Below are 9,513 nucleotides of genomic sequence, written 5' to 3' on the forward strand. Positions count from 1 at the left end.
TATTCGGATATAGAAACTCGACAATGATTGGTACGAAATTTTTCAAGAATGTTTCAAAAATTCAAAAAATTCAAATGTAACTATTAAATATATTGTGCTTTAATGTAAAAATGTACAATATTCAATCCGTGATAAATGTTCTTTATTATACTTGCCTTTTAAATTCTTATTATTCTTGCTCTTTGAAAAGCTGCCGACCATCTTTTTTCTCGCAATGAACACAGGTAAGATAGCACACATCGATGAAGCGTGGTTCAAAGCTGACTATAAGCTTTTCCCATCCCTCAACACTCAAAGACCACTTGTTGCTTGCTTCGACCAGTGATTCTCACCTCTTTATGCCACAAAATATCGGTGACAAGTTAGAAAATAGTTTTTAATGTGAAACATGGGCGATCCGTACACACTACTATAATTTTAGTCTCTTAACGCGCGCATTAAACCGTCAATTGACACTTCCTTTCGATGCAGACTGCTCTCGCGAGCAAAAATTGGCCGTCAAGAACATGATTTCGAAGAGCCACTTTCACGAGATACGAAAGTCGCTCGACGGGGATACATATCGAAAATTCATGTTCACTGACTCGGTTTTTTTGGCTGATTATCCACAAGGAAAGAATGAGCACACTTTTTCGACACGCACGGTCGCGTGTCAGCATCCACAGCGGTTCTCGATGATGATTGAAACATCCGCAAGGAGACCGCGTTATGAACGATACACGGACGATACGAACTATTGTCGAAGTACACTGTGTCGCAGAGCCGCGTCGACTGTATGCACGCCGAGGTAGCGCGCATTTTCGTGGGCGTGGAGCGGTGAATTAAAACGGGAAAATTAAGGACGATTGACACTGAACTGCCGCACATCGGGTCACGGCGGCCATTGCGCGTCCCGAGGCACACGCACGCCACCTCATACGAAACAGCGCCATCCCACTTCGTTTTTCTATACAGTGTCCTAGCAGTATTGCAATTATTTTTTGTGTTTTTATTATTGTTAAGTGATATTTCATTTAGATTTTAAATAAGTCTCTTTATTTTATATATATTATATATATTTATAATAAATTTAATATTTAAAATTTATATTGTTTCTATATATAGAACAGAAATATTTGATGTTACCAATTGATCAAAATCCTAGGTTAGAAGAAATGGCGGGATATAAAATAGATTATATATAGAATAATTTTCAGGTAATATAATTTTGATTATTAATAACAAGCATTATTGATAATCTTAAATTATTTAAAATTGTTTTGATATTTTGTAATTAGTATTAACAATTAAATAAGAAAGAGATAATTTGAAAGATTTTTGAAAAATCATTTTCAGATAATGATTAATAAATATTCGAGTAATTAATATCCATCCTAAAACTTTTTTTGAAATAAAAAACTTTTATTTTGTGACAAATTAATATAAATAATGAATTATTTAATATTATTTTTGTAGTATATTTGTATATTAAAACCTTAATTAATAATATTATTTTGAATTAACTTTTTAAATATTTCATTTAATGTTATTGTTTTATAACAATTTTCTTTAATAGTTCATATAATAAATTGCATAACATAAATGGTTTTAATTGCAAGACACCCAATATACAAGCTGATTTCGATAAGAATCCATTGCGTTGAAAGCACAGCGTGTTGTTCTGACTAGCATGATGTCCGTTACTTTTCTGCTCACGTCATAGAAGCAAAGGTTCGTTTTCCTTCTACAATCAGTTTTGGATCCATAATTTCATCTAATATATTAATTTAATTTTTTTTTTATCTTTTTGTTAAAATATCGATGTGAAAAAATTTCAAATAATTTGTCAAATCTTTTTAGATTTATATTTAATCATGACAATTTTTTAAATAATGTGTAAAAATCTATATCTGCTACTTAATATAATTATTAAAATTATATAATAAATATATAATATATATAATAATTTTAAAATATATATATTATTATAATAAATTTTATATAATAAATTTTATATATAAAAATTAAAAAAAGTTTATAGATATAGATTTTTCTAAATGTTTTATTATCTAATTAAAAAAAAAATATATATATATAATATTAAAAAATAAAAAACTTTGAAACTAATATAAATATAATATTTCTCTTATTATATTTTTTCTCTTATTATATAAGAGAGAAAACATTTTTAAATGCAACAAATTTTGGAAAGTAAAAATTTTAAAATAATACTTTCACATTTTCTTAAATAACACAAAATATTAATTTTTTGTGTGATTGTTACTAAATTTGATAATATTAATAAATTGTTCTTTATTCTATTTGAATTTTTTTGCTAAGTGATGAAAAATAATGGAAATATAATATAAACAATAAAAATTATATATAATATATTTAATATATAATATAAATTATATTATATATATATAAATATTGTTTATATAATATAAACAATAACAATAAATCAATTTAGTAAAAAATAGAAATTTTGAGATATAAGTATTAAAAAAAAATGTTGAAAATGTCAAAAAGAGGACTTAATCAATGTTGAATATAAAATATACTCATCACATAACGATGTGCTTCCGGTATGCTTCAATATGATTGAACGGTACCGAGAAAATGGGGTTAAACATTAATGGTAATGTTACATTTTTTGGGTCATAATAAACAATTCATGTATATTATATTTTATTTTATGTTATATATATTTATGCATAATCTATCTCAAAAGAATACAATAGGCAATTATATTTTTACTCAAATGAAACCAAGTAAAATAATTAAAAATAAAAATATGACAATTTATAAACTATATTTTCATTATAAGAATTGAAAATCAAATTAGTATAATACTATCGGTTTATTATCGATTTATTCTCGTTTCTATATTATATACTCGTATTTTTTTATATCATTATTATTATTTAATCACAATTATGTTAATAAATCGCACATTTAGCACAAAATCACATGTTCGATTAGAAAAAACACACTATCATGGAGCATTAATATTCTTGTCGCTATTTTTGTACCGTATGAATGACGATTAAAATTATTTTCAGTGACTGCAATACGGGACTGTGACCCATATTATTGGAAATAATAATAATATATTTTCGGCTAGATAATATATTATATATATATATATATAATAATAATAATAATAATAATAATAATAATATATTTCGGTTAGATAATAATTATTAACTCATGATAATAAATTCATTCATTTCTTTTTTTTTATAATTATTTGAATTTTTGTAAACACAAAAATTTTCAGATTTTTTTAGAATAACAGCAATGAACATATGTGAATATAATATAATATACAATATATATTCATAAAAAAAAATAATTTGTTATAGTGTACATCTATAGGAAACAATTTACATAAATAGTTAATCTATTATTAATAAACTATATGTATAATTGAATATGAAGAAAAAAATTATTTCATATTACAAATATATATTATACATTTGTTATTAAAAAATTGAATTAATTTTTTATTAATTTTCAATTCTATTAATTAATAATTAATAATTATTAATTTTACAATATTATAATTTAAACTATAAATTAAACTAGAAATTAATTAGAATTGGAATTTATTTTTATAGATGAATAACATAAGAAATATGTTCATTGAATTTCTAATTTTTTGATAAATTAATTATTTATAATTTCAATTTTTTAATTATAAATTAAATTATAATTAAAATAATTTATTATTTAAGCAAATTTTTCTCTCCTCTTATCGCATATAGATTTCGAAGAAAATATAATACTTGCAAAACTTTGTCATTCTTGAGATATCTATATATAAGTAAAGGAAATAATAACATAAGTAAATATATAGATATAAAGAGATAAATAGATCAATGATCTTCTATAACATTTTCATTCACAATATCAAAAAGAATCTAATAGATAAAATACAACAAGAAATTATAGAACATCGAACTAGCATATGTAAATGTCACTTATCTACTCATTATTCCATGATCTATATTATATAAAATTTAAAATATTAATAAAATAATAAAGCAATATGATTTATACAAAGATAATTAACACATTTTATATATATTCTATCACAAAGAAATTCTTTTTTGTGCTCGCTTGAAAATTACATGGGAAGTATATAATCAGCCTATTGTCAAATATTTGCAGTTTTCATCATATTTATATAATCATATATCGTATATCTTTCTGGCAAAAAAATAAATAGATTGGAGACCAAGACTTTGTTTTTTTAATCCAAATATACTTCTATTTTAGAAGGGATAATTTTATCTGATTATTAACTGATATGTATAAAAGAGAGAATATAGCAAGAATGGTGATATTTAACATTATAATCTCTTAAACTTCAACTTCTATTCTCTTTTATTATACGTTTCTATATAAGCATATAAGAAATTTCTATGAAATTCAAAAGAAAAAATTTTTATTTTAAATCTTATAAAACAATATGTTATTACTAAAATTCTAATTGAAATAAAAGAATATTTAAAGAAACTGATTATAATTTTGTAAAATATTTGTAATGTAATTTAAAAAATGAAGTCATTTGGTTTAATTTTGATTTAATTTAATATTTATTATAAATTATATCGTTCCTAAAATTTAGTTCTGCAAAAGGAATTTTTTTTGATTCTAATAATTAAAAATTATTAAAAAATCGAAAAAAAATTATTTGTAATAATAAATTTTATATTTTGCCTATATCCTAATCATATTCATTAAATAAATATGTTATAAGTATATATTGATATTGTAGAATTGATATTGTAGAATTTAATCAATTTTATGAATATCTCGATCTCGATTCAGTATATATTTTTATACAAACAAGATAAATTTTATTTATCTTCAATTATAGAATTCTATGTAAATTTAATCATAAAACATTAATCTTTTGCAATTGATATTCTATTTTGTCTCATTTCTTTCATTTATGAAGATTTACAAAATATTCACGTTCTTTAGTATGAAAATAAATAACATAATTTGTTAATTATCAAAATTCGAAAAATAATCATTAATTAAATCATTATTTTCTTTTCCTGATGAGATAAAAATATGTCAATATATTAGATTTCCTTAAATTACTCATCTCATAGAACATTTATTCATTTAGATGAAACATTAACGAAGGGAAACATTGTTCTCCGGATGTAAGCGTAACGTCTCGCGCGCATTTCCAGCGAAGCACGAAAAAATTTCAAGGGAGCGATGCGCGATAAGTAATACAAATTTGTCATGGCGGTAGAGAATCGCGGTAAAAAATTTACGTGCTAAAATATTAGCTTAGAGTACAACGTTGTGATATCTTTGCAAGCGGCGCAAAACATCTAATTGACAGAGAGATTATGGAGTACAAGTTGTTTATTCAACGACAAGTAATATAAGTATAAAGGGACAGTCAGGTCGTGTAACCCGATTATTTCGTTAAAATATCTCGGAATGTTACTACGTACATTATGGTTCATTGGCGTATTCATTGCTTCCATCGTTTTCCACCCTTCCGAGTTTTCCACTCTTGGCTCGCCGGTCAATACATCAGTTACTTCGAAAGAACAGAAAGTCTTCCTTGATTGCCAGTATACTGATTATAGGACCTACATACAATGTCTCAAGAGACAAAAGAGGCATCATTTCGATCATGGACAAATACATGGAGAATACGGTTAGATCAAACTATATATATAGATTTCTTTTTCAAAAGGATGAAATGAAAAAATTGATTGAAAAATCGATAGAAATGAAATTTAAGTGTGAGAATAATTAATTACAAAGTGATCAATTTATTTTATGATATAATTATAAAATATAAAATATAAGATTATATAAATATAATCTTTTTTTTCTTTTTATTTATTCTTACTTTCATTTGATTTGGATAAAAGATAAATCCAAAGAATTAATAATAAAAGTAATTCTAAGTGGTTACAATATTCAATAAAAAAAATGAATTAAAATTGTTTAAATCTTATCTTAGAAATATATAATAGTTTTTACCGTGTTTTATAAATTTTTTAAATATTTTTGATCACTTCAATTTATTGAACCGCAAATGATTAAGCAAAAAAGGATTAATTTTAATAAATCTTTGATTTTTATGCTATTTATAATTTAATTTGAATTGAAATTTATTTAAATTATTTAATTATAATGATATTATTATTTAATTATTTAAAATTATTTTTTTTATTCAGATATCTTCTTAATAAATTTCTTCTTATTGAAAATTTTTTCTTCGAAATTAATTAAAACTAATGTATATTAACATATATTAAAATTTTATCTAGATCATGAATGTATGGAATCATGCTTGAAGAAATGTGATTTAGATTGCGATATAGTATGTAAATATTGTATGAGGAAAACAAAGCATAGACACCAAATAATTACAGAATATGAATCTGAATGTGTTTCTGGAAAATGTACAGAACAGAAGAAGGAAGATTTACCAAATGCCAATATTACCACTAATATTAATATTCATAACATTATTCACGGAAATCTATCGTGTTGTAGTAAGTAAAAGATCATTTTTTGAAGTACTTAATTTGAAATAAATAATATATTATTAAATATAATTAATATATCTTTTATCGAATGCAGATTCAGGAACTGGGTGTCCACCAAAAATTATATGTCCGCTGCCACCACCATCATCATCTCCGCCATCATCATTATCACCTCCGACATCACCGTCATCATCGTCACAATCATCATTTCCGACATCATCGACACCACTGCCACAACTGCCACAACTGCCATTTCCGCCATTTCCGCCATTTCTGCCATTTCCGCCATTTCCGCCACTTCCGCCACCTCCGCCACCTCCGCCACCTCCTCCACCTCCTCCATCTCCACCTTTGCCATCACCTCCACTACCAATACTACCTCCACCATTACCACCATTACCACCTCTGCCTCTACCAGTATGTCCTTCACAAACATGTTATCCTTATAGTTTTATGTATGGTCAAAACAATTTTGGATGTCAATATTGGAATTTATATCCTTGCATTCAAGTAAGTCTAATTAAAATATTTTTATGATAATTTAATATATATATGGATTTCATTATTAAAAAATTGATAAAAAATTTATTTCATTATTATAATACAAAATATTATATTTGTTATAAATGAGATTTTTATTCCTAGAAATATTTAATAATTTATCTTGTGAATTGATATCAGTGTTAAATAAATTATTTACTTGTTTTAAAAAAAAAAAACTTATATTTTTTTTTGTAATTCTTTCATTTATTATAGACTTGGACAAATCCAGCAGGACCAATTGATTGTTCCGGTTGTGGTTATAATTATAGTTATAATTCTAAGTGTCATGTTTATTGCTATTATACAACATATAATATAATCCAATCTTCAAAGTGTAAAAGTTCATATTGCGTGGATGGTAAGTTGATTAAATAATATAAATTATAATATGATTAATTTTGATAATAATGCGAAATTTATTTTATACAGTAATTTATGAAAATATTCTAAACATGCATTAAATTAATTTTTCCACTAAAAAGAAAATTTTCCAATATAAGAAAAGAAGAAAAATTTAGGAAATAATAAAATAAATTTAATAAAAAAAATAAAAAAATTAATATACTTACATTCTTTATATTTTAAACAATTACATTTTTGATTGCTGTGAATTATTATGTTCGCGTTAAATGACTTAATATACTTTTACTATATCCAAGTATTAGATGCTAATTAACAGATTTATACTAATCGATTTACATTGAAAATTATGATAATATTGATTATTTTATTTTTTTATTTACATTATATTAATATTCATTTAACTTAAAAAATATATATGATATATACGACTATTTTTAGATATAATTAAGAGAAAATATTTAAAAACAGTAATTATTATATATCAAATACAATCATTATTTAGTTATTAAATAATATGAGAGCAGAAAATTTATATATTTTTGCAATGTACAATTAATGTTAAAATTGTTTATATAGTATTGATGTAATAAATATTTTTATTTTCAGGTACTTATGGATAATGAATATCACAGAAATAACACAGAAATAAACATTTTATACAAAAGTAAGGATTATCTTAGATAAAATAAAAATATTAAATCCAAAATATATTATCATTAATTGATTACTTCTGTGTTACAATTATCATTAGAAAATTATTATATATTATAAAAATTATATAATTAAATTTGTTTCTCTATGTTTCTCTATTATTTTTAAATAAATATATATGAAATGTAAAAATAAAGTAATATTTATAATTAACAGTTTAATAAATGTGATTTTTATGTGAAATAAAAATCTTCACAATTTGCATCTGTAGATGCAAAATATAAGATATAATAGACATATATAAGATGTTTTAAATCACTTATATATTTGAAATTGTCAAAAAATATTTTTTTTTATAAAAAATCAATTGTTTCAAATGATATTATATTTTTTATTTTATGACATTACAGCTAATGTCAAGACAAATTGATCTTTTCACAAATATCTATGCTCTAAATAATTAGCGATATTATATCATAAAAAAATCCAAAAATATCTTTATCTATTTAACTACAATATTTTTTGAATTATTTCATCATATTTTCCAATATTAGAAAAAAAATAGAGATAACTCAACATCTATTGATCAACTAGAATCTTGTATTGATCTATATTAATCACGCTATGATCTTAAGCATCGATTAGATTTTGATTCTTCAAATGTGCCCCATTTTCAAGAAGAGACCATTATGTCTCTTATCAATTTGCACTATCAAAATAATTAATTTACAAATTGAATTATAAAATATCAAATTTTTTTATCCAATCTGCCTCTTTTTTCCCTATCAGAAACAGAGAATATATATATAATTATAGATTCAATGATTTCGTTTGCATTGCTATATCATATGATGGACAATAACTGACCTATGATCTAAACGGTAAAACATATCAAGACGAATTTTTCCACAATAATTTTTTCACGAGAAGGACAATTGATGATGGTCTCCTTTATCGAGCTAGTGATCCCCTGCGGAGAAGCGAGGCTTAACGTGTCAGGTGTCGGGAACAGGTGTTGGAGACGCGGTGGCCGTGGCGGTGTTCCCTTCAGGTGCACCGTGGCGAAACATGCTGCTATTACGGTTTACGATGGGGGTTAAGAAAACCGGCGGAATTGTTTCTTACATTTAAGGGCGCAGGTGAAATGAAACGCGTGCAATTCCGCCACAGGTACGTATACTGCATGTGTACATTGTGCACGAGATGCCATGGTGCGTTACAATGATGATGCATAAAATTTATTAATTTGATTCTTTTATTTCAGCTATGAATTATTATTGTGATCCGATAAAATAATCATCGTTCGATTTCTGTGACAGGATCTGAGAATTTAATTCTAGACGACTAGTTTGTTCCTCATAACATATTCCAATCATATCGATGCTTTATGAATTAAAAAAATAGATATTGTTAGACATAACTTTGTATGGTAAATCGA

General features: G+C 24.3%; 1 protein-coding gene across 1 annotated transcript; it reads left to right on the forward strand.

Annotated features, from left to right (window-relative positions):
• The first annotated feature begins 5,056 nt into the window (after positions 1-5,056).
• LOC122720528 (formin-1-like) lies at positions 5,057-8,056 on the forward strand. The gene is made up of 5 exons (XM_043947295.1): positions 5,057-5,674; positions 6,297-6,524; positions 6,613-7,028; positions 7,275-7,419; positions 8,031-8,056. Exons 1-5 carry the CDS (start codon positions 5,452-5,454, stop codon positions 8,042-8,044), a joined length of 1,026 nt encoding a protein of 341 aa, XP_043803230.1. The 5' UTR covers positions 5,057-5,451; the 3' UTR covers positions 8,045-8,056.
• The last annotated feature ends 1,457 nt before the right edge of the window (positions 8,057-9,513 follow it).

Source organism: Apis laboriosa, unplaced genomic scaffold, assembly GCF_014066325.1.
Source record: "Apis laboriosa isolate Shangri-la unplaced genomic scaffold, ASM1406632v1 scaffold12_cov154, whole genome shotgun sequence".
Taxonomy (NCBI): Eukaryota; Metazoa; Arthropoda; class Insecta; order Hymenoptera; family Apidae; genus Apis; species Apis laboriosa.

Coding starts and splice junctions, on each gene's coding strand:
- LOC122720528 (XM_043947295.1), top strand. CDS start 5,452: ATGTTACTACGTACATTATGGTTCATTGGCGTATTCATTGCTTCCATC. Junction 6,525..6,612: donor CGGAAATCTATCGTGTTGTA/GTAAGTAAAAGA, acceptor TATCGAATGCAG/ATTCAGGAACTGGGTGTCCA. Junction 7,029..7,274: donor ATTTATATCCTTGCATTCAA/GTAAGTCTAATT, acceptor CATTTATTATAG/ACTTGGACAAATCCAGCAGG.